The sequence below is a fragment of the Mustela nigripes genome, chromosome 3, assembly GCF_022355385.1.
Source record: "Mustela nigripes isolate SB6536 chromosome 3, MUSNIG.SB6536, whole genome shotgun sequence".
Classification (NCBI taxonomy): Eukaryota; Metazoa; Chordata; class Mammalia; order Carnivora; family Mustelidae; genus Mustela; species Mustela nigripes.
The window spans coordinates 136,311,040-136,337,197 of record NC_081559.1 but is presented as its reverse complement, the minus strand read 5'-3'; the positions used below and the strand labels follow the sequence as shown (position 1 = coordinate 136,337,197).

Genomic DNA, 26,158 nt, shown 5'->3' with positions numbered 1-26,158 from the left:
GTATGAGCGTGAAGGCACACGAATAAATAGTTAACTGTGATACATTCTTTATGAGAATGGTGAAATAAGATTTGCATGAAGGATTATCCATGATCACGTGCACCCTGTGAACCAGGGATGTCCCACATGCTGGGTTGTTAGCTCATTCAACAATGGATGTTTATGGTATATTCCAGGCACTGTTCTAGACACAGGGCACTAGGCAGCACACAGACTACAAGTAAATGTAAAATGCCTCTGGTTGTCAGAAGTGCTTGGAAGGATGAAACAGTTTGTAAAATAGATAGAGTTAGGGTAGACAAATTCTTTCAGAAGCATGGTCTGGCAGGGTGACATTTGAGCTGAGAACTGGAATTACTTTGTAGAGAGTGCCACCTCTGAGTCTTGGGGGTGGGGGGGAGAGTGTTCTGGGAGAGGAAACAGCAGTTCCCCAAGCCTGGAGGCAGGACTGTGTTTGGTGAATGGAGCAGCAACAGGAAGGCCAGTGTCACTGGATCACTCTGGGGTGGAGAGTGGAAGGGGTTTGGGGTAGGGAGGTAAGAATCTGGATCATAGAAGGCTTGTAGGCACGGGGAAGACTTTGGATTTTTTGTTTGTTTTGAATGAGGTGAGAAGTGTTTAAGCATAAAAGTGACATGGTATCATTATATTTAAAATAGAATCTGTCTGCTTGTTGGACTTAGAATAAGCAAGAGAAGAAGGGGCATGGTGGTCACGCAGGAGATGGTTCCTGTGGCCCAAGAGGAGGGAGTTTGGGCAGGCTCAGATGATAGGGGAGGAGGTGGTGAATGTGGTCAGATTTTGGAGAGATTGGAAAGTAGAGCTATCAGGATTTGTTGGTGGATTTAACGTGAAGAGTAATAAGAGAGGAATCATGACACCACAGTTTTGGGCCCAAAGAGCTAAAAAAGGGCATTTGACACTTATTAATATGGTAGAAATGGCAAGAAGAGAAGGTATTGTTGGAGAAATCAGAACTTCTGTTGAGCACGTGTTAAGTTTGTGGTGCCCTGGCTGTTAGAAATCCAGGGGAAGATGGCAAGTAGGTTGTTCGGTGGATAAGTCTGTTGGGTAGGAAAATTCAGGACCTAAATTTGTGGCTCATCACAGATGCTATTTAAACCTTACATGTCTGCATGAGTTGACCAGGGCAGCAAGCATAAATGCAAAACGTGGGAGAGCCAAGCATGGCGCCTGGCCTTGCAAACAAGAATGATTTGTTTCAAGGATTTTTTTTTTTTTTTAATTTAATGCTGTCTATAAAGACCTTTTCAAAGGTTTCCAACTTTGTTGCCCTCTTACTGGGAAATGAAAGTAGCTGAGCGAATCTGTGCACGCACACACATTTCGTTGTCTGTGGTATTGCCTTCTGACACAGAGGAATTCAAGCAGGAAGTTTAGGCCACCACTGGAATTTCTCTAGAGGCTTGACAATAGTAGGAATTTCAGTTTTCAGCTCTGAGAGGGTCTGAGTAGAGAGGTTGATTCCAGGCAGTGCTCCTCCTGATGGCCTTACAGGAGAAGAGAATCCATTTTACAAAATGTCGTCAGAGGGCAGAGGCGAGCCTGTCGTCAGAGGGCTGGAGGTGAGCCTGCGAAGGAATGTTCTTCAGATTCAGTTATTAGAGGTCTCTGTTAGTCCAGGACATCTAAGTGCTCAGTGGGAAAGGCCTACCTGCCCCTTTGCCATTGGATCTTTCACCTAAATTTCCTAATTTTCCTGTGTGGTGAACAGCATGGCTTGACAATGGCTGGGCATTTGAATTTTTCTTAGAAAGACGGCTTAGCTCATCATCCAGTGTCCCTGATGTGCCTGCCTGCTGGGATAGCTTGTGATTGTGTCCTTCAGATTCTGTCAACTACAAAGAGTCCTATAAGAAAGCATCCCCAAGGCCACACACCTAGAGCAGTGCCCAACCTCCAGCAGTTTCTTTAGGCTTGGTGCCTGCCTAGAGTCATTCTGCTAGAGACAAGGACACAAAATCACTCGCACGATATATGCGTCCAGTGTTCCTACGAACCCAAGGAGACTCTGATCTATTTTGCATGCCAAGTTACTGTGTTCATGAGAAAAACAGAACTTTGTTTGCATATTCAAAGTAGATATATATTGATACCATGACTGCTGGGGTCACTTCCCACCTGGGATAATATGTACTTTTAAAAAGTACGTATTAAATTAAATTCCTTTTCTATTTATTATCAATTCCAAAAAAATAAGCACCTTGTTTTGGACCTTGTTCTCCAGTTAGTTTGGTAACATGGTTCACTTATTACTTGTATCATGATGTTAACATTTAAGGTTTGCAGCAATGTTGAAGAAGCAATATCACCCAGAGTAGTAAGGTGACAATCACTTAAATCACATAGTCATAAGGGAGTCACTTCCTGGAATCTCATATTAACACACTATTTCCCTAATGAATACAATTATATACTCCCATAAGCCAAATCTGTTTGATAAAGGTTTGTTGAAACACCACCATACTTGTTTATTTTTTAAATTCAATTTAATTTTAAAAAAAGTATTACTAGTTTGAGAGATAGAGTTTAGTGATTCATCATTTGCATATGACACCCAGTGCTCATTGCATCATGTGCCCTCTTCAATGCCCATCACCCAGTTATCCCACCTCCCCTCCAGCCACCCTCAGTTTGTTTCCTATGGTTAAGAATCTCTTATGGTTTGTCTCCCTCTCTGTTTTCATCTTGCTTTCTTTTTCCTTCCCTTCCTCTGTTCTCTACTGTTTTGTTTCTTAAATTCCACATGAGTGAAATCATATAATTGTCTTTTTCTGACTTATTTCACTTAGATTAACACACTCTAGTTCCATCCACATTGTTGCTAATGGTAAGTTTTCTTTTTTTTTTTTTTTTTTGGTGGCTAAATAATATTCCATTGTATTTTGTATTCATCTGTCAATGGATGTCTGGGCTCTTTCCATAGGTTGGCTGTTGTGGACATTGCTGCTGTAAGCATTGGGGTGCATGTGCCCTTTCAGATCACTACATTTGTATCTTTAGGGTAAATACTCAGTAGTGAGATTGCTGGGTCATATGGTTCCTCTATTTTCAACGTTTTGAGGACCCTTCATACTGTTTTCCAGAGTGGCTACACCAGTTTGCATTCCCACCAACAGTGTAGGAGGAATCCCCTTTCTCCATGTCCTCACCAACATCAAGTTATTACCTGACTTGTTAATTTTAGCCATTCTAACTGGTGTGAGGTGATATCTTAGTGTGGTTTTTATTTGTATTTCCCTGATGCTGAGTGATGTTGAGCAATTTTACATGTGTCTGTTGGCCATTTGTCTGTCTGAGAAATGTCTGTTGATGTCCTCTGCCCATTTCTTGGCTGGATTATTTGTTCTTTGGATGTTGACTTTGATAATTTCTTAATAGATTTGGGGTACTAACCAACCCTTTATCTGATAAAACATATGCAAATATCTTCTCCCATTCTGTAGTCTGTACTTTGGTTTTGTCCACTGTTTCCTATGCTGTGCAAAAAGCCTTTCATCTTTAGAAGTCCCAATAGCTAATTTTTGCCCTTGTTTCCCCTGCTTTTAGAGACACCACCACCCTGTTCCTTTATTAATATTTTGCCTATGGTTGCTTTTCCACTTCCAATGGCAGAGTTAAGTCACACAAAGCCCAAGGCATTAAAAAAAATTGCTATCTTTTTCATTAACGAATAGAGACAGAAAAAAAAATATTGTGGGCAAGTCGACTCCATGCCTCTCTCTGGGTACCTATGTTATCTGTACCTCGCTATCCCACCAGTGGGTTTCACTGCCCTTTCACCTCACAGTGTAGCTATTTGAGAGAGGATTTCTGGGAAACTGAGTATTTGTGGTTTTCCTACTTTACTCATTGATTACAGAGCCCATCCTTGGAGTAAGAAGCAACCCCATATTTACCTTAAAGTAATCAAACTCAGCTTTATAGAGTAGTTTTGGGTTTTTTTGGTTTTTTTTTACCTCATAGGAAAACCAATTTTAAAAATTATAAACAGAAATAAACCCAATGGTGGTTTAGGATTTGTTAGGCTTGTGGCCTCCCTATGGGAAATGTCAGGGTAATCAGAATAACCTTTCCTCATGGAATCAAAATTAATGTCTCTGCATTCTTTCTCTCAATCCTCCTGATTTTGGCTTGATTCATCCCATTTGAGAGGATTTTTATATATACATATGTTGATTTTGAGAGTCTCAAAGTTTGGGGGTGCCACATGGTCAGTTGCTGACATCTTCACACTCAACCTGTGTAACTGTCCGTATACTTAAAATGTTGAGTCTCAAACATGACAACACCTGCTTTTAGGAAAGTAAGACACCCTGTTATTTTTGTCTGAGTCTCCTATAGCAGCAAATGGAATACAACTATTGATTGCCATGTATCAGGTTCATTCAATCTAGGTAATCTCTATAAGGCTATTCCACAAAGCTCTGTACTTCCTCTTGTAATTGGTATTGTCTTAGCGTAGATTCAGGGTCTAGCCAGAGATAGTAGCTTTCCTGGCCTCAACCCAATTATCATTATATATGTGGCAAGAGCTGCCTGTCCACACAGAGTCTGGTTACTTGATTCTGTTTCAGAGGAGTAGTCTTTCACCTCAGTTAAACTTAGAAACAAGGACGGAGAGCTTCCATCCTCCCAAAGCAAAGAGAAGTGTGCTTGCAGGAACCCTGTATTCTACTTCCTTTACAACTACCACTGGCATATATAGTCCCAGGATTATAAAGTTAGATCAAAAATTCTCTGCTCCACTTAGAATAAATGCAAATGCTTATCCCTAAATCTTCAAGGAGTCAACCAGGCCAACAGGCTGTGCTTTATATAATGCAGGACTACATAAAAATAAAAAAAACTTCTGTGAAGGAAGACATAATTTAGGGAAATACCAGCATCATTTGAATATTTGAGGAGCTATCGAGTGGAAAAGTCTCTATAAATATGAAAAAGAGTTTAAAACTTTTGTATTTATTAATAAAAGGAGTATAAAAAATTGCCAAGGATTTGGATAGTTCATAAAGGGAAGTATAATTTTCAAACCCATATTTGTAAGTATCTCCAATATGTCCTAATTAAAACCACTACTATTCTACACTGAATAAAATAGCAAGGACTTCTTTAAAACAATAATAATCATTGTGTGTAATGCTGTAGTAAAATTGACAGAATTTAAGTTGATACAGTCCTTTTGAAAACTATTTGGCAATGTGTATAAGAAAGTAGCTAACCTGTCCAGGAATAGCATGAGAACTAAAACCAGATAAGGAATTTGCGCTAGGTACTGATGGATTCTGATGGTTGGTGTTGCCATGGTATTTTGTATAGATTAGTCTGAAGGTGACTATGTAAGAGGGAAAGAATAAAAGCTAACAGCTAGAAAGATGTGGTAAATATTGTATGTCACAGATAATAAAACTTTAAGGCTAAATCATCTAGGCTGTGTCCTCAATTTGATAGACCAGGAGGTTACAAAACATGGAAGAAATGTCCTTAAGACTCCAGGAGTCTTATATATAGGAGTTATGAACTCAGCTCAGAGAGAGCCAAGAGGAACTAAATGAAATCTTCTGAGTTCCAGTTCTGTTTTCCTTTGCAATATTGAAGGATTTATGGAACTCTTCAGTAATACTTACAAATGTAAGAATGTTAATGATCTTATGTAGATTCTAAAATTATATGATTGAATATGTAAACATTAATGTTTAAATAAGCTTTAAAAACAAATTTCTCATTTTGAAATATTTTGACTAGCTAGTAGGAATAATTAGGTAGGTAATCGTCATAGACTTAATAGAGCAACAGCCAAACTTGAGAAACATTCATTCTTTCAGTCATCTTTTTTTTTTTTTTTTTTTTTTTTTTTTTTTTTTTTTTTTTTTTTTTAATGTGTACTTGGTGCTCTGGACTCTCACTGCATTCTCAGAATATAAAATGAACACCACCAGCTTCTTTCCTCTAAGAGCAGGAGTAAGGGACATTTGCTCAAAATAACTCAAGTTGTTATCCACTATGGACGTAAATGATTGCAAAAATTGTATAACCCTACAACAGAGATAAACATAACTGCAAAACAGGGACTCAGATTTAGATAGAAAATTCATGAAGAACATACATGAACTTTAGGTGTTCATGGGAATTTCACAGACAAATCAGGGGAGGGGTAGTAAGTATAAAGAAAGAGCATTCTAAAAAAGTGGAATAGCATGTTCAATGTCATCAAAGAGCATGACATGCTCAGAGAACTCAGAAAATTAGGTGTGACTGTCTGAAGAGAGAGAAGTTGGACTTGGTGGGACTTCTCTGTATTTCAAGGTAGCTAACATGGTAGAGGGCTAGTGTCATGCACCAGTTCTAACTACCTTTATGTGTATACTGGTTTTACTTTTCTCATTTATTCTGATTTTACAGATGATGAAACTGACTCATAGAAAAGGTAATTAACTTATCCAAAGTCATACTTCTCATAAGCAGTGGGATTGTGACTTGAAACATGGCAGTCAAGTCCATAGCTCAGTGTCTTAAAATCCTATAATCTAGACTGTCCTTCCTATTCTACCCTAGGAGTTTTAAAGTTTTTAAAGTTTTAAAGTTTTCTGTCATGTTGGTGTAGGTGATAATTGAAAGGTTGTGGATAGGAAGCTTGAAAGCTACCTGTTGCAAGAATCAAGGCAGGGATGATGAGAGCCTGAACTTGGAATAAAAAATATTCAAAAGGTAAAATCCACAAAACTTAGTCTAGATGATGGAGCTAACAAGTAATTTCTGTCTTGAAAAACTGGGTAGATGTTGGTACCATTAAGCAGACTCATTAAGAGAGAAGGAGGCTCTTGCATGTGGAGACAGCTTTAGTTGTGGTGCCCATGGAGTATTCAGGTAGAGAGGGTTAGCAAACACTGAGATGTTCAGGTCAACAGATCCAGAGGCTTTAGAATCATCAGCCTGGAAGTGATCATTGAAATCCCTCTTACAAATACTACAAACTGCTGAGAGCTTGTAGTGAGATAAGAGAGCCATAGAGAAAATTCTCCTGCACTGCTGCTCAAGATATACTCCACCAACTGGCCACCTATCCACTTTGTTTAGTAATAGTCCATGTGACATGAGGATTTGCTTCAGAATATAATCAACAGCATTGCTGAGCACACTGTGTACTTCAACTACTGTTTTTAATCTTAGAGAGACTTTTGATGAAGGAAGCATCGCATTAACATCGTGATACAAGCTTCTTATTTTGTCCCAGATCAATTTGAGTATCACTAATACAGAAACACTAACATTTAAGCTTTGGGTAGAGGAAGAGGTCTCTAAAGGGACAGAAGTAATAGTGTGAGTGGGAGGATGAGAAGCAAACGTGGGAGGACAAGAAGTCAGTTACTCTAATGGACCCCAGTTTAGAAGAGCCAGTGGTCAGCACAGTCATAGCAAAGTGCAATAAGACTAAGAACTAAATATAATTATTGAATTTGGCCATTATAGGGTCTTCAGAAACAACCCCTGTTTACTCTTCTACCTTCTGCTATCTCATTTTTATCCTTCTAGTCCACCACCTCCATACTTCTCAAATCTATACTTCTGCCATGTGTGCCAAAGTCCTCATTGACTCTAAATCTCCAAGTACTCTTGGAGTCAGTCTTCACTTTAGCTTATCTTTAGGCTGATCAGATCAGCCAAATTGATCACTCTTTCCTTCAGGACATACTCTTTCCTCTACAACATACTAACCTGTGTTTTCTTCCTCATGTCCTACCCATTTTTCTCTGCCTGTCCCTCTACATACCCTCCATGTCTTTAATTATACCCATTTCTTTAATCACATTATGTATGGCATCAGTTTCCAAACCTAAACCCAGCCCACATTTCTTTCCTCAGCTTCAGAGCAGTCTAGCAGCCTACTGGACATCTTGAATACCGCTGACTCTTCAAGTTCAGTATGTTCAAAGTTGAATGTGAATTCTCATCTACACACTTCCCTATAATCCCTTCTTCCTAAACCCATGCCTTGTGCCTTATACCTTCACCTTCCCTGTTGTTAAACCACTAACATCGCCCACTGAATTATCCTGGCTGGTCTCTGCTTCTCACTCTTGACTTGCCACCAGCACCTGCACCATAGTGGAGCTAGAACCATCTATCCAAGTTGGAAATTTGATTTCATCCCTCCATTCTTAAATTCTTTGCCTGCCAATCCAGCCTCATCTCTGTATTCTTCCTCTGTAGAATCAGGCCAGATTAATTTTTTTTTTTTTCAATTCTTTGACATTCTCTCTCCTCTCCTCTCCTCTCTCTTTCTCTCTTTCTCCACCATCACACATGCTCATGTCCCTGCCTGGAGAACATTTATATTCCATTTTTTATTGGTAAGTTTGTTCTTCATCTTCAGGACGCTTCTATAATCCTGTAAATCTTAAGTTATATGCACTTGCTCTATGGTTTCTCAGCACTCTACCTTTCTCATGTCATGACCCTTTCTCTATTGTTTTCTAATCTCTTATTTTTGTTCATAAATCAGTGCCTTCCTCTGAATTTTAAGCTCCAAAAAGACTATATCTGTATGGTACATCATCATACTTCAGGCTCTTGGTACAGTGCCTGAAATAGTATGGGCATGCAGTCATTGTTAAGTGAAATAAATGCTCTTCTATTTTCACATTCATTATCTCAGTGGGGGTAAAGTTGAATAATTTGGAAAGGATTTTAATGAAACATGAGATTTCAGTGGATTAGAAGATTAAATTATTTGTTGAGTTGTTTTACACTAATAGAAGGAAGGAGAGTAGAGTCAGGAAAGCTGGTTAGGAGAGTAGAAGTGTTTATTCCCACCTCATAGAACAAAGAGGAAGAGATTTTTTTTTTTTTTAAATCTAGCTTGCATTGGGGCACCTGGGTGGCTCAGTGGGTTAAGCCTCTGCCTTCAGCTCAGGTCATGATCTCAGGGTCCTGAGATCGAGTCCCATATCGGGCTCTCTGCTCAGCAGGGAGCCTGCTTCCCCCCCTTCTCTCTCTCTGCCTCTCTGCCTACTTGTGATTTCTCTCTCTGTCAAATGAATAAATAAAATCTTTAAAAAAATAAATAAAATAAAATCTAACTTGCATCATTTAACTTTTATATTCCTTCTAATAAGTTGAGGCCTATAAGGGGTGTGTGTGTGTGTGTGTGTGTGTTTTAATATTTAGAAGTATCAGATTGTCCATATTTAAGGGCTTCTTTTCCACCTGGAAAAACTTTAGATAAGATAATTAGGAAATCTACCTGTATACTTTGCTCATTGAACTTAGTTTCTTTGGGGATAGGTTTATAGAATTGAGTAATCAATTTAATATTCATTTTTATTTAAAAAAAAAAAAGAAAGATGGAATACATTTTTTAAAAGATTTAATTGGGTTTTAACACAGGAATAAAGAAATATACACCAAAAACTAAAGGAATGAGTAATCCATAGGAGAAATCTAGGGTAAGAAAACCTTGGAAAACCTTGGTAAGATGAAACACATGGTGAAAAAAATTCGCCCTAAACTAGAAGTCAAAGCGAAAGACATCATATGATATGATACATTGCTTCACATCTTTTAGCTTCTTCTCAAATATGAACCTCAAAAGGTGGAGAATTCACAACTGAAGATGGACCTTGCAGTCAAATACTTGAAGTATGAGTCAAATTTAGATGCCAGTTATGCCAGTTGCAAAGTAAATGTTGTTTTGACACTGGTAAAGAAATTGGCATGTGTTCGGTCTCAGATGGTGGCTATCCAGGTTTGCACAGAGATGTAGTTAGAGAATTTTTAAAGAAGGAGGAGGTCAAGACTTTTTCTTCAAAACACAACTTTGAATTCTCTGAGCTCCTTAAAAATATGTATTTCTTCAGAGGCCTAATTCTCTATAAAACATGGAAGGCAGATGCTTGGCTTTGAACGTTTTGAGGAGAGGATACCACAGTCCTCTGTAAGAAAAGGATCACATGTGGATTTGGAGAATGTTAAAGTTTGACCAGCCAGCACTGTATTTTGATAGTTCTACAAGATAGGTTAGCTCAAAAATGCATCCCATGGAACTACATATGCTGACGTAGTGAAAAGTTGTTTTGGACTTTCTGGCCATAATTAATTAACAAGCTTGTATGTTATGATGGTGGTTCCTGGGTACAAGGACCCCATGACTGGTGCATATGAAGAAGTTTGCTGTCTTGTTTTCTATGGCAGAAGACATGCAAAAGCCTCATCCAAAAGAGATAGGAATCTGTTTGGATTTTAAAGTTAAAACAGAAGATATAGGGCTGTTCTATGTGGTTTAGAAGTGGAATTTACTCTGTTGAAGTCCATTCCTATCTATTCCACCTCCTAAGGCTTAAGCCTTAAACTTGGAAGTAATACTGAGACCACATGGTTTGACACACGGCTGGCCTTCTGGATATAGTTAGGGATGATAGTATATTAATAGAGGCTACCAGATATTCAGCTGTTCTCACTACTTCTCTGTTTGGTGAAATCTAATATAAACAACATCTCAATAAGAATTATCATTCCTTATACCACCTTGGGAGAGTCCAAACTGTATCCAGAAGAGAAATCTGGCAAAGCATTTGGGGAGGTAGAAGTTGTTTAATGCATGGACTGGAGAAAAGAAGAAACTGTAAGGGGTTTTTGCTCATTTTGGAGCAGGGTAAGCGTGCTCCTAGCCTGACTCTATAGTCACCACTACTCAGCCATTCCTGTAGCTCGTTAGGGTTGATTCTTTATTTTGTCGTTTCTGTGATTTCTCTGAGTTACCCAGGTGAGCAATTTTAATGTGCTCTCTGTTTGGGATTTTTGGTTCAGAGACTAAGATACCGTGAGAATCTGTGATGGATGCTCTCAAGGTATGGGTATTGCCCATATGTCTGTTCTTCCTTATCTTGCCACTCCTTTGTTCTCACATAAAATGAGAGAGAAAAGGAGATTTTGAAATTTTCAAAGAAACATCTGCCTTGGGAGTCAGTTTTTTCCTGTCCCAGAGTTGATTTTTCTTTTCTTTCTGTGAACCAGAAGACTTTCATAGGTGGGAGAGTGGCTGATAAGGCACCTGTGTGAACCTCTCTTGGTATGGCTGGGCCCTGCTTGTGTGGAATGAAAGAAAAACACGTATGTGGAGGTGGGGATGGGTGAGCTTTGTCTCATCATGGAGAACCACAAAGAAAAACTAGGCAACTTCCTACAGCCTCCAATTTTGCACTATCAATTAATTTTTTTTCATTTCTAATCACACATTCTTTCAAAAGAATGGATTCTTGGTATTCAGTATCTCAAATTATTCATCAATGGAGGTAAACAGCAACGAAAGGGAACAGAATGAAATGTGTTTTACTCTTCAAGCTTCCCCCAAAATTAAAACAAGGTTGATCTTGACACCATGGTAATAGAACCAAAAGATGAAAGGCCTTTCTGTATTTCTACAGAGTACAGTACAATCCACAGCCCATCAACACCCATTAAAGACTCAGATTCTGATCGATTGCGCCGAAGTTCAGATGGGAAGTCCCGCGGACGGGGCCGAAGAAACAATAATCCTTCACCTCCCCCGGATTCTGACCTCGAGGTATGTCATTGCCAGTTCGCTGGTAACAAGGTATCTTGGTAGTTAAAGGGTAGTTCTAGACATCTGTAATGTAAATGGCCGTCATCAAGATGTCCAAATGCTTTGTAACTGCTTTCTTCTCTGTATCATAAGTAAAGCATTTTCTTTCTCTTTTCTTTTACTTATAGTTAAAAATAATCATTTCTGTTTTCTCTACCATTTTAACTACATGTAAAGTATCTGGTTATTTCTCTTTAAAATAGTAAATTATATCCTTTTGCATGAGGAAAATTCTTTTATACTGTTCTATATCATTGTCATTTTAATTAAGTGTCTTACTAAAAAGACTTACTAAAATCCACTTTGAAAATTAAAGACACACTCATATATATTGAGAAAGGAAAACCTGGGATGTTCTAAACTGAAATGGTAGTCATTTTATGAGACCTGTTTTGGTGGAGTTCAAAAGCAGGAGGGATTAAATAAAACCTTGAAAGGTAGATTTCATAACCTTGAATCCACTGCAATTAGTTTCTATGTTTTGCCCAGTGAAATCCGATGGTGGAAAACATGATTATTTTGGCTGAAAAGATGGAAATTTCCCAGCAGAACCCATGTGTATGAATATATATTGGTATGAGTGGAAAGGGGAAGAAGACAAGTAGGCTTGGGAGGCCTCTGTGGTATCTCGAAGATGTTTTTGAAGTGAATTCCTTTAAATCTGATTCCAAATAGCCTGAGTGTATCAAGAGCCTGTGTGATGTGTCTGCTTAAGTCTCAAGAAGTTATAAACCAGGCAGGAGTCATACATAACCCATCCATGTGATAACAGTCCAAAGGTAACAGAAGGTGAATAGTTGATGTGAAGTTTTAGGTTTTAGGTATAGTTTTTTAATACTTGGCTTGATGAAAATCAAACATAAGATTCACTATTTTAATGCTTCTTAATAAGCAGAAGAGGTAAGAAAAACGCATGAGTTTTAATTTATTGGCCTCTCTCTGTCTCAAGAAGTTATAAACAGACTAGTTTTAGCTCATTGTTCATTTTTTCAGAAGAGTAAACTAAGAATATACTTCAGAAGTAGAAAGGACATATATTATTATTTTTTGCTTGTATTGATGTCATGAAAGGACATATATTATTATTTCTTGTTTGTATCGATGTCATTAATATAATTATTCTTTTATATCTCACCTGATGCTATACTCTGGAGAAAAGCTAGAGGATGCTTTTTGGAACAGTTGTATTTTAAAAACACAGTAAATTCAGGTTTTTCTTCTGTCTTCTATTTTAAGAGTGCTTATTTATGTTGAAGTGCACTGAATAACAGGTTTCTCAACCAAGGGAAAGACGTATTGATTTGGTTCTCTCTTTGTAGAGGGTGTTCATCTGGGACTTGGACGAGACAATCATCGTTTTCCATTCCTTGCTCACAGGGTCCTATGCCAACAGATATGGGAGGGTGAGTACCAAGAGTTTTTCATTTCTTTAGAATAAATATGCCTGGAACTGAGTTTTTTGTCCAGGTGGGAATGTGGTTTAACTTTAAATAATAAATCTAAAGTATGGAAGGGGAACGTCTTAATTTATTGATAGAGTCCAATATATATGTAAGACAAAAACATATAAATGAACAAAAGGAGTTTTTTTAGGTCCTTAAAAATGAGAAAAAATTATGCAATTAAATTTATTCTGATTTCAGAACCTAATGAATAAAAGTGTTTGGAATACTGTTCTAGGATGAAATAATAAAATATAGAGAGACATAGAACAATTTTTGGTATTTTTTATTTGTACTGTTCTTTTACTTTTATTATTCATAACATATTCAGTGGAGCAAATATTTTACATGTTCTTGTCTTCAGTGATTAGCAGTTTTAGTATTTTACTTTCAAAATACCCATTATGAATGTCTTTATAAATCCCTATGTCATGAGGCTAAGGTACATGAATGGTGTGTAAAATTGGGCCTCTGAACGCCAATTGGACAAATACTGTTGTTACAATACTTACCTTGGTGTGGTATATAAAAAAGAACATTACAGGGGTGCCTGGGTGGCTCAGTTATTGGGCATCTGCCTTCAGCTCAGGTCATGATCCCAGGGTCTTGGGATGGAGTCCTGCATCAGGCTCCCTGCTCAGAAGGAAGTCTGCTTCTCCCTCCCCCACTCTCCCTGCTTGTGTTCTTCTCTCACTCTCTCTCTCTCTCTCTCTCTCTGAGATGGATGGATGGATATATAGATAGATAGATACAGGAAGGAAGGAAGGTTGGAAGGAAGGAGAAAGACAGAAAGAAAGAAAGAAAGAAAGAGTATTAGAGACTGCCTTCTATGAGTAGACATTCGGCCTCCATGTTCTCCTTTTGAGCTTCTCAAAAACCTGAGAAATTCTTTTTGATTTATTTCTTGGTGGTTTCATAAACTTTTCCTACACAAAAACTGTGTTGTTTAAAGTGGTGATAGGTAATTTCTGAAGTTATCCTGTGAATATGGTATTTTTCATTTTTTTAATCTTTAAAGAAATCATTTTACAAGTCTAACATCATTGAAGCCATTGGTTCAGAGCCTTAGGAAGTGAATTCTGTGACTTGGTGACTCCAGGTGTTTATCACAACTAAATGTTAAAATTGATACCCGCAAAATGCATCCTCTCGATAGAGATTTTATCCAGGCACCCATTCTTTCGATACATAAATATTGAGTGCTGCCATGTAGGTATAGTTTGTCAGTGAAAGTTGAGGAATTATCAGTTGAGCTTCACAATGCAGCTTTCCTTATCTTAACCCTGGAGTTACACCTAACCCCCCACCCCAAAAAACGGCTGGAAAAAATGCACATTTGTAAGAACAAACATATTCTGGAATAATCCACCCTTCGAATTTCTATTCAGAAATAAGTTATCTGTAAAGCAACAAAATGCCCCATCTTATTGTTAGATTTTCTATGAGAAGGAGGCAGTGAACAAAGTACAGTATGATTATTATTAAGAAAAAAAAATAAAGCCATAGAATCAATCATTCAAAGAAAATCTCTACTCTGTGGCTAGCACATAATAAGGATCCGATAAATATTAGCTGTGGCATGTTTTGGTCTTCCTCCTCCTGTGAATATGATTACTAGTATTTCTATGAATACTATTACTAGTATTTCCACAAGACTACTACTTAACAAACTAAGGATTAGTAGCTGAAATATCAATGTATCATTAGTAGGAAGAATCCTGAAGATCTTCTTAACCAAACCATTTTAATGTCCCTACAACTAACTCTTAAGGAAGAAAGCATTGAAATGAGCATGTGTTTAGAACACCAGCATTTGAAAACCATCCAGAAAGTGTCGAATCTTTGAAAGCTTTCGCATTAAGGGCCAGATTGATGCAAAGAGAGCTGTCTTGATCAGGGCTCTGTTCACCACTGAAAGGCGCCAACTTTGGGTGAGGCGGTAGGCATCCCCATGACCTAATGACCTTGTGTCAATCCCAGGCTATAAGTCATTGGTTTGCACATGGAATTCACACCTAACCTAGAAGCCACTGGCAGCTTAGGGTTTTTCATTCAGACCCTCAACAATATCTAAACAAAGCATTACAAGTACCACAAATTTTATTTTTAAAAGTATCAGCCATCAGTATTTTGAGGTTTCATCAAATAGTATTTTGTTATTTTGTTTAGTTTTCTCATCCTAGAGCATATGATAAAAAGTTTTATCTCCTATAATTTTCAAAACCAAATGTATATATTCTTTAGTATGGGTGACCTGAAATATTTAAATGTAAGTTAACCATTCATTTATAATTTGGCAGGGGTTGGGAAGAAAGTAACCTTGGAAGGCATGTTTGGGGAAGGTCTTCCTGAGTATGACTTTGAACCAGAGGTCAGAATAAAAGAGGCTGGTTGATAATGTGGCCATCAGGGGAAAGAGAGTTCTAAGCAGAGAAAGCAGTGAGCACAGAAGCAGGAAACGGTTTGATGTTAGAGGCAAGTGTGGCTGAGCTCAGTGATGAAGGTGCAGATGAGGGCAAGTACAAGGCATGTCAAGAGGGTTAATCTCATTGCACATCCCAGAAGAATTTACTGAAGGACTTCAAGGGAGGACATGAAAAGATCTGATTCAGATTTTCAAATTATTTTGGCTGTGTGTGAAGAACAATGGTGGGGCAAGAGGGTTGGGGAACTGAAAGGAGGTAGGAGTGACCCAATGGACTAGCAGTAGAGATGGAGAGAACTCACTGGCATCTGGATTCTATTGGAAGTAGAAAAACAGGATTTGTAAAGGATTTGTCTTGTACTGGTGGTCAGTAATAGAGGGGAGTGAAAAAAACATTCCCAGGTTTTTGTCCTAAGCAGCTGGGAGCCTAGTTGTGTATTTGTTGAGATGAGGAAGACATCTACTTGGACCAGGCAAGAAGGTGGTTGGAAGGTGAGCCTGGGACATGTGGGAAAGGACAGGTCTTCAGATGACAGGTTTAGGGTCAGCAGAACACAACTCTGAATCAGAAGGTCCTCAGACACTCTTAGTATGATTTCATACTAAATGTTTGCGAACACCTCTTTTGCACTGAACACCTGTTGTCTCAATGTCATGAGGCATCCCTTCTAAAGACACATTGCTGAGGATGTTGAACTGGAGCCTGCAGCATGCAAGGAGGCTTGCTTGATGTTCTTTTGATTAGAGAACTTTAGAGTCAGGAAAAATTTGCTCTCAAATCTGATAATCACACCTTGTAAAAATATGTGGTTCAACAAGGATTCTTCCAAACAATAATAATAGCCAAGCTGATCTGAACACTTTGCCTCCCTTTCATTCCTTTCACTAAGGAGAGCAGTCTTAAAGCATTGAAGGGCAAGCCTTTTTTCTTGGAGCATAGTTTTGGTGGTGTCTCTGAGCATTGTTAAGGGAGCATGTGGTTGGGCCTTACTCTACAGGCATATAAAGAAATGAATGCCTGACAATGTGATAGCTGTTCTGTCTCTATGGGAACCAGATACTTGAGAAGTAGCTTAGTCACAGTAGCTTAGGCAACTCAATGAGTAGGCCATTCAGTAAGGGGATACAGGATCTGGTTGATATAATGCAAAATTAGGGCATGTTACAGCAATATGTACAAAAAAGTTTGAGAATGTCCCACCTTCCATGTAATCCTAGCTGTGGGAAGCAGGCATGTTGGGCATTATAAGGAAGTGTTTTATAACAAAGGTGGTGGGAACAAAAAGGGTGCTAGGTACATGACAGGTCTGGCTAGGGAAGAGAAAAGAAAGAACATATTAGCATGAAAATGAAGTCCATGGGTGTGTTACCATAAATTAAATTGTTGTTAATCATGTCTATCCTAGCTTTTTTGGTTTAATGCATTTTTAAAAGTTGCTTTCAAACTTATCCATGTCCCCCAGTTTTGCTGAAGAAAACAAATCTTGATCTTTTTTCCATTGAATGCCCTTGTAAAATTAGACAATATAATCCTGTTGTTAATATCAAATCATATACCCCAAACTTGTATTCCAAGTAAGTATTGGGCTGATGTCCCAAGCCTGGTTCCTTCTTGTGGGAGGACTCCCCAAGATATCTATAGCCAATGGCGTCATTGTTTCAGTACCTTATTTTTATTGTTGTTTAATACCTGTGTCTCATGAATTTGGGCTAGAAATGGTCCTAAAGATATTGAGCCTCACTCCTCATTTTACACAAAAACTTAAACAGGAACACTTGAGATAACATAAAATGTAACATTTTTAACTGTAGGCCCTACTTATTAAGAATTTCCTATGTGCCCAATACTCATTTGATTCACCATTCATGCTCTGAAATTGCTATTACCAAGCCCCTTCTACAGATAAGAAAACTCAAAGGGTTAGAGATTAAATGTCTGACATAAATTAAACACTAATTTTGTTTTAGTGTGATTGAACCTTGACTATCAAAAAAACACAAAACAATCAACAAAACACAACCTTGAATCTGGGACATAGTGGCCAGGGAGTAATATGTTGTACGGTCTTTAAGTTTATGAAGTACCAATGGGAGATCGACCTATCGTGAGATAGAAAGCATCAGAATTGAATTCATATAGATCTAGACTCAAATCCAAGCTTTGACTTTTCAGTTGACCCTGAGTAAATTGTTTATTCACACTGATGTTCAGTTTCTTCATCTATAAAATTGGCGACTTGACTTGCCAAATTGTTTTAAGAATTCAATTGTGTCAAATATATTTTGGGTAAAGCCAGGAAAAGAAAGATCTAAGTTGTATCCTGAACAAAAAGAGCCCAGCACTATGGCTTATTAATAACAATAACCCTATAATGAAAACAGCATGTGTCACTGATTGATCATGTATCCATTCTCTAAACATTTGTTTTATAATGCACCAGACTTTTGGAAGGTTGCTAGTCACCAGTGTGAATTTAAATCAACTAAGCCCTCCCTAGTGAGTGTTGACTAATCATTTAGGACACTGAGTAGAGAAAAAGTTGACAGCAGTTGAGAGAGCCAATTTCATTCGAACACGCCTGTTAACCAATATAGGTTACTGTTCTTACCCTGTTGCAGAGAGAAACACTAAACTCCAACAAAATCTTTTGAGGGATGATCTTCTGGGGTAGCTGGTATAGATACCGAATTCTTGGCATAGCGCCAAAATAGCAGACACACAATGTCCTCCTTGGATTGTAGAGGATCTGGTTACTTAAACAGAATAATCTCTCTTTAGGAAGCTCCGAACCAGAGGCTGGGAAATATTTATTAGCTGACCCTTTACCAAAAATGAAGGTTTTATGGGCCATATGCCTTCATAACTGCTCACCTTTGCCCTAAGAGTGCAAAACAGCCACAGACAATAGGCAAATGAGTAAATGTATCTGTATTCCTGTAAAAGTTTACTTGTAGTTCCTAAATTTGAGTTTTCATCCATCATGAAGTATTTTTCTTCCATTGGGTTTTAAAAATCAAGCCTAAGGGTCTAGGCCAGGAATTGACAGACTGTATTCCATAGGCTAGATCTGGTTTGTGGCTTGTTTTTGTTGGGCTTTCAAGCTATGAATGTTATTTAAATTTTTAAAGGATTGTGAAAAAGGAGAGGAAGAAGAAAGAGAATATGTGTCAGAGACTTCCTATGAACTGCAAAGCATCATATCTTTGTCTCTCCCTTTAGAGAAAAAACATGCCTGCCTCTACTCTAGATTATGCTCTGAACTTGGTGGTGCTTTATTTTGCTCCTGCCCTTGGGACATCAGGACAGTTCAGTGATACACACTGTGGCCACCTAGATTGTAAACTCAGTGCAGGTATCATGTGTCTGTGTCTGGGTCCCCACTGAAGCACAAGCCAGCACATGAATTTGTTAGGGTAGGTGCAGCAGCTGTAACAAATAGGCCCGATATGTCATGACAATAGAAATTTGTCTCTTCCTTAGTTAGTGGTCTCGAGTGGATCTTCCTGGTTACTTGGTTTAGGTAAGATTTGGTCACACAGATTATGGTTGTGCCATCTCACCATCTAGCTCTTAGGATTCTGTGATCACTGTCATCAGCTTTCTAACCCACAAGAGTGAAAAAGCAGGGGGAGCTAGAACAAAAGGCTACACTAACCAGACTTAGAAGGGGTACACACTTCTGCTTACATGGCCCGGGGCAAAGGAATCTAGGAAAGCAGAAATGGCCCAGCTGTGTGCCAGAGAAAAAGCAGAGAGTGAGTTTGGGTGGACAGGTGGCCAGAGCAACCATGGTTCTCAGTGAAAAACTATTTGATAAATGAGTGAAGCCCAAAACACACTTTCCACCACAGCAGAGCAGTGCCCAAAGGCAGTGTGACAGGTGTGCAGCAGAGTAACGAGTGGTCAGTTCAATCCCAGAGCACACTTTCCTGATTTTGTCACTTTCTTCTTTTCATATCAATGCTGGGTTAAACCGAAATGATGAAATAATTCATGGTTCCAAGCAGAACTTTTAGATACTGTGGAATGACCCAGAATCCAAACTCTCCAAACAAAAAGCTTTTAGTTTTTTGTTTCAAAAAGATAGTGTTTTTGACTGTCAGAGGGCTGTCCAGCTGAAAGATCCTCCTCCATTCATTTCTTTGTCCTTATCTTGATGGTTATTCTCTCCCTTTCATTGCCAGCCCCTTCCTCCTAAGTGGCGGGCCGTGAAATGTGTATTCCTGCTACCTTATTGAATGTGGCCTTATTTTCCTGCAGACCTGTGAAAGGGAACACAGTGAATGAGCACAGACCACAGCTTTCCACACACAACACTGACCTGCCACTACCAGCCTTGGACTTCCCTCATTCTGTGGCCTTAGGATAGCCACCTTCTTTCTCTGAGTCTCACTTGCTCTGTCTTAATCTTCCCATCTACAAAATGAAAGCAATCACAGCACTGCTGGGAGAACAGTGTAAACCAACTAGAAAAATATTTAGAGGTATTCCATCAATAAGAGCTTTTGCTTCCTTGGGGATTCTGAGAGGGGAGTGGACAATCGGAGAGTCAGTATTTTGTTGTTGCAGGTAGCAGAGCGGAAGAGGTGGAAGCAGAAGATAACCATTTAGGGAAACCATAGGCCAAATGGCTGGAGATCGACCTGTAAAATATATCTGGAGGACCAGACCAGCAGAATATGAGCAGCACATAATTTATTGAAATGGCAATAAAAATACCGTACCTTTGTTGAGCTTGTAGAGTTTACACATCTATCTCACATTTATTATCCAGCTGATTTCTTCTTTTTTTTTCCAGTGGGGAAACTGGGTCTCAGAAAAATTAAATGATCAGCTTCAGAGAACACATCTATTAACTGACAACAGCAGGAACCTAATCTAGTCTTGTGATGGGTCCATTGCCCCCAAAGGAGGACGGCAGGGAGCACTGAGTGCCAAGATTTTGTGCTGTAGGTGTGGGGATGCCACGGACAGTATAAAAACAGCAGAGGGACCTGATGGAATTACACAATTTGGAAGACTAGCCTGATAGCAGAGTAGATCATCATAGTTCTCCTGGTAGGAAATAATAAAGGCCTAAGAAAATGGCTGTAACACGAGGATAGAGGGACATAGGAGAGTGGTTACGGATGAAATCTAGATAGGTCTTTTGATTGGATTAGCTCTTGAGGCTTTCGCAGGCCCTGTGTGGGTCCTTATGTGTCCAGGCCAATTTGGCTGGGTCTGCTCTGGTTTTCTTCTTCTTCCTCCCACTTTGTACCATTTCTTGGCAGTTGTCCTATGTTTGGGATTCACTGGGCTTTCTCCACAATCAAAATTAATCTTTGGAATGGTGAAGTTCTTTTTCTTACTTTCCACGTGGGTATTATTTTCACGATGTTGAAAGGGAGTCTCTTAAGGAGAAAATTAAAGCAGTGGGGTGTCACATATCTAATCAGTAGAAATGACCTGATTAGCCCCACCACAAGTTTGGGTTTGGTTTGGTTTTGTTCTTTTTTAATCATTCAGTCAGTAGTTCAAGCATGGTTTATTTTTCACGTGTATACACTCTCTCATGATAATCCAGATTATTCTTTAATTGGCTTCAGAACTATACCCAGCTCCTAAAACGTGGCATTTTATGCCAGCTGTTTAGTGATAGGAGCTTCTCAAATTGCAAGAAGTTAATATTCCATTTGATGATATTGATGACTTTAGACAGGTGGAAAGAAAACAGTGGAAACTTTGGGTCTCACAGGTTCTATAGACCACTTCCATAACACTTCCAGCGATTTTTTTTTTTAAAGAAATAACATTTTTGCATAATTTTTTTTTCTCCTCTCAGATAAGGAAGTTAATTTTCCTAATCTTCTCTTTAATCCTTCCCTTGTGAGCAGCCAGCATGGGGCCAGGAAAATAGGTCCCTCCTGTACTTAGAGTGCCCATTCCTGTTTTTCAGCTTCTTTTCCCCCAAAACAAAAGATCCTGCATGAGAATTTATTTTAAATGACATCCAGGCCTTGTTTGTGGCTGCAAGCTTAGCATTCTAAATAAGGACTTGTTGAAGGGGTCCCAGACAGGTATTTTTGGGTTCATCTGGCTGGTGCTTCCCAAAGCTGTGTTGTCAACTTGAGCATACTTTACAAGATTTTCCCATTGACCAACAAATCCTCCTAAACCTGTCCACACTGTTATCATCACACCTCACTGGGCCACTACAACGGAGTGATTGCTTGCCAGGGGAGGCTTAGCTGCCCACACAGGATCAGGGCAGATATGGTTTAGGAACCGTATCCTTCGTTCTACAAATTCAAAATCCAAGTACCGTATCCTGAAGAACTAATTGTGCTTTTTGAAATAGTTGAATCACCTTCTAGTATCTCTTTCTAGCCTAAGATTAATTCTTTAAACAGCGTTTTCTTAAATATGATGTATTCTATTTTTGATCCAAAGCAGAATAGCAATTGCTAGGAGTTTGTATAGATTTGATCTCATAGATATAATAAGGCACACATTCAAAAAAGAGAGACACAAAAGACATTTAGCATATATTTAAAATGTGCTTATAAATTGAAAATAGAATAGATAAAAATTTAAAAGTTTTATATATATATACACGTAAATACACATATATAACATATAACATATATGTGTATTTACATATATATAAAACTTTTAAATATATAACATATATTTGTTATATAAATTTAAATATATAACATATATGTGTATTTACATGTGTATATATATTTTTTTTCTTTTTTTTTTTAACTTTCAAAAAAATAAATCCCCAACACCATAGGTACTTTGTAGAACCCAATTACTAATTCAGAATGCTGTGACTATCTAAAATTGGAACAATAAGGGTGCCTGGGTGGCTCGGTTGGTTAAGTGTCAGACTCTTGGTTTCAGCTCGGTTCATGATCTCAGGGTGGTGGGCTTGAAGCTCCATGTGGAGTCAGCTGGAGATTCTCTCCCCTCCTCCTCCCTCACCCACTGCTCCTCCCCCTCCCAATAAATACATAAATAAAATCTTAAAAAAAAAAAAAATAAGATTGGTGGGGCGCCTGAGTAGCTCTGTTAGTTAAGCAACTGCCTTAGGCTCAGGTCATGATCCTGGAGACCCGGATCGAGTCCCACATTGGGCTCCCTGCTTGACAGGGAGTCTGCTACTCCCAGTGACCTCTCTCCTCTCAAGCTCTCTCTCTGTCTCTCAAATAATAGTTAAAGAGAATCTTTTTTTTTTTTTTTTTAAGATTTTATTTATTTATCAGAGAGAGAGAGGGAGAGAGAGCGAGCACAGGCAGACAGAGAGGCAGGCAGAGGCAGAGGGAGAAGCAGGCTCCCTGCCGAGCAAGGAGCCCGATGTGGGACTTGATCCCAGCGGGATCATGACCCGAGCCGAAGGCAGCCACTTAACCAACTGAGCCACCCAGGCGTCCCTAAAGAGAATCTTTTAAAAATTTTTAAAAATTGGAACAATAACTTGGGTATTAAAATATTTCTTAAAGGTTTCAACTTTAAAGAATTTAAATCGGACAAGCGTCTATTGCCTTTTGTGCTTGCTTGATTTATCTTAGTATTATTTTTTCTGCTTTTCAGTTTAGAAAAATAAGATAGTAAAAGAAAAGGAATAAAAAGGCAAATGCCCCATGGTATGTCAGTAGGAACCAGAGTTACATTTTAAATAGTAACAGTTTTGGGTGCTTGGCTAGCTCAGTCAGTAGGGAATGTGATTCTTGATCTCAGGATCATGAGTTCAAGCCCCACAATGGGTGTAGAGCATACTTAAAAAAAAAAAAATTTTTTTTTAAATAAGAACATTTTTTTTTCTGTTAATGCTGAGCAAAAAAGAAAACTTGCATCCTTATTAATATTTGGCACTATTTTTTATTGTTCTTATAGTAAAACTGAAATGAGATTGTTATTCTTTTTGGACTGTACATGATCTGATGTAATATTTGGCACTTGTGACATTTTTAAGCCAAAACTAAAAATCTAGGGAGACATCTTTTAATACTATTACATAAAAGGAAGATTTTTTATGGTTAGTTGAATAGCTAGTTTAAAGATTTCTAGAGAAAGAAGAAAGTTTTTTTATTTTTACACTCAGAGAAACATTCTAGATCCTGTTCTAAAAACCCAAGCAGAGAGAAATAGGTTTTCTTTAAACTATCTGTTTTGAGGCTTGAAGGACCATGGACACTCTGAGACACACAGAGAAGTAGAATTTTTGAGATAGTAAATGAAAATGGGTTAAGAAAATAATTTTAAATCAGGCTCAGTTCTGCCTGTGGGGGATGGGGTTGTGGGGGGTGATTCATGTTTGACATTAAAAATAGATAAAATTGCCATTTGAAGCTAGGGAGTGAGACTTGAGGACGAGTGCATATGACCCTTCAAATATTTTTTGCAGCACTTACTTAAAAGAAAGTTAAGATCAAGTATCATGTACAGAGGCGCCTCGGTGGCTCAGTCAGCTGAGCATCAAAGTCTTGGTTTTGGCTCAGCTCACGATTTCAGGGTTCTGAGATTAAACCCCATATCAGGCTCTGTGCTCAGTAGGGAGACTGCTTAAGATTCTCTCTCCCTCTCCCTCTGCTGCTCCCCCTGTGCACGCACACATGCACTCTCTTTCAAGTAAATCTTAAAAAGAAAAAAAAAAAAGAACCAACCAAATATATACAAATAATGGAATTAGCAATGCAGTTGCAACTACAATATTTCTCAACATAAATGGGCAAAAAAAAAAATCTGAGAAGCATGAACTTCCCCCTGGTCACGGGAATAAAGCAAAAGTCATATAAGAAATTACCCACTTCCCCCCACCAGCGGGGACCTAGAGGAATTCACCGTGATGTCCCTATTGGCTAAGGTGCCCTGCTAATACCGTGTGGTCTCCATGCTGGGGCTACCCCAAATTTAAGACTCTGTCAAAAGAATTTGTCATAATAGGAGGCACTTAGTACCTTATCCTTCTGGCAGTAGTTTAGCTGTGGGTAATGATCACTGAAAACATCCATGAAATAATTCAGAAAATTGTACTAGCAAATGGCACTCTTCTCAAGTTGCACACACAAAATTCCCTATGTTACACAGGCTATCGTACCCAAGACACACACCTGATTACCCAGCCTTCTTCTGCCTGAGACACGATTTGTTTCCTGGCCTGACACTAACAAGTTATTCATCAGTCTTCCATAATTTCTTAAGCAAATATATTTATAGTATGTATTTGTATATATAATATATTGTATATATATATATATATATTATATAGTGTATATATATAGTGTGTGCATATATATATGTAGAACAAATGTGTATATATAGTATATATTTTTAATTAGTATATATTTGTATATATAGTGGTGCTAGCCACAATTCCTGCTTTCACAGAGCTTATAAATTAATAAAGGGAGCTGCTGGGAGAGAAGGGGTAACTCTTCAACAGTAGTCTTTCCCTGGGGCATGACTGTTCTGAAGGAATGCCACTAGAAATCCACAAAGAATGAAACCACAAGATCTCCAAAGGAATAACAATATTACGAAAGAAACAAGTCTCCTTGTGTTATTCCTGACAGGCATTCTCTTCCAGTAGCAATAATCACTTCACTAGTTAGAAATAGCCAATAATAGGATGTCAGATGATAACACTAGTCTTGTGGATGAGAAAAAAAAAAAAAATCAGGATCCACGGGAGCCGTACAACCAAAACATAAATGCCAGAGGCCCTAAATGAGATGCTTCTAGGGTTACCGCTATTCTTAAATTACACTGGGAATTCTCCTTTGCAGCCGATCAGCATTGCAATGTGATACCATCATTCCTCAGTGCACGAGACGGAGGTCCTGTGGCTTCAATTATAAATGTAGAAGTTCCCCTGGTTTTCTGGAAGTGAACATCCCATGTGATAAAAATTAGGAGAGTTAATACAGGCAAAGCAGTGTCTGACATAGATTCTTGTGTATATTCTAAAGCTCACTTAAGCCTGGGTAAGGATTACCAAGCAAAGCCTTGTGCCTTCTTTTCAATAAACGGTGATAGGCTGAGGAACTCTGCCAGGCTTTTGTAATTTTGACTTTTAAAAAAATTTTTGGCGTTTTATAATATAGCTTGAGTGTGCTGTAAGTTTTCAAATTAAATAGCCATAGTTTCATCACCAAAATGCAACCAGTCTTATCTTGGTGAGTATTTTTTCTATATTTAAAAAAAAAATTATTATACTGACTTCTAAACATATAGAAAAGGAGATGGGATAGTATAATGAAACTCATTGTAACGTTTCTAAACTAACAATGTCAAATCCTAGTGACTCTTACTGTATCTGCCTCTCACCACATCCCTCCCCTGCCCTGCTCTGTCCTATGATTATTTTTGAAAGCAGATCCCAGATATATTATTTCACTTGTGTATATTTCTAGTATATACTTAAGACTCCATTAAAAGAATTTTTTAGAATAGAAATAGTAGATGGTACCCAGTACTTTAGTTATCTAGCAAATTAATAGTAATTTCTTTGTTATTCAATGAATAATTAACAGGTACATTTCTTTAACTCTAATTCATTTTTATGTTAAGTTGTGATAAAGTACATACCATGTAAACTCTACCTTCTTAGTCACTTTTAAAGCATTTTTTTAAAGATTTACTTATTTATTTTGGAGAGAGACAGAGAGGGAGGGGCA

The 26,158-nt window shown here is 38.2% G+C and overlaps 1 protein-coding gene across 3 annotated transcripts in view; it reads left to right on the top strand.

The window, feature by feature from the left end:
* Positions 1 to 26,158, top strand: part of EYA1 (EYA transcriptional coactivator and phosphatase 1) — a 360,536-nt gene that overhangs the window by 266,509 nt on the left and 67,869 nt on the right. For all 3 annotated transcript variants that reach the window (XM_059394706.1, XM_059394705.1, XM_059394707.1), the window contains 2 exons: positions 11,445 to 11,584; positions 12,943 to 13,026. In XM_059394706.1, coding sequence (XP_059250689.1) covers positions 11,445 to 11,584; positions 12,943 to 13,026 — 224 coding nt within the window. The remainder of the gene's footprint in view (positions 1 to 11,444; positions 11,585 to 12,942; positions 13,027 to 26,158) is intronic.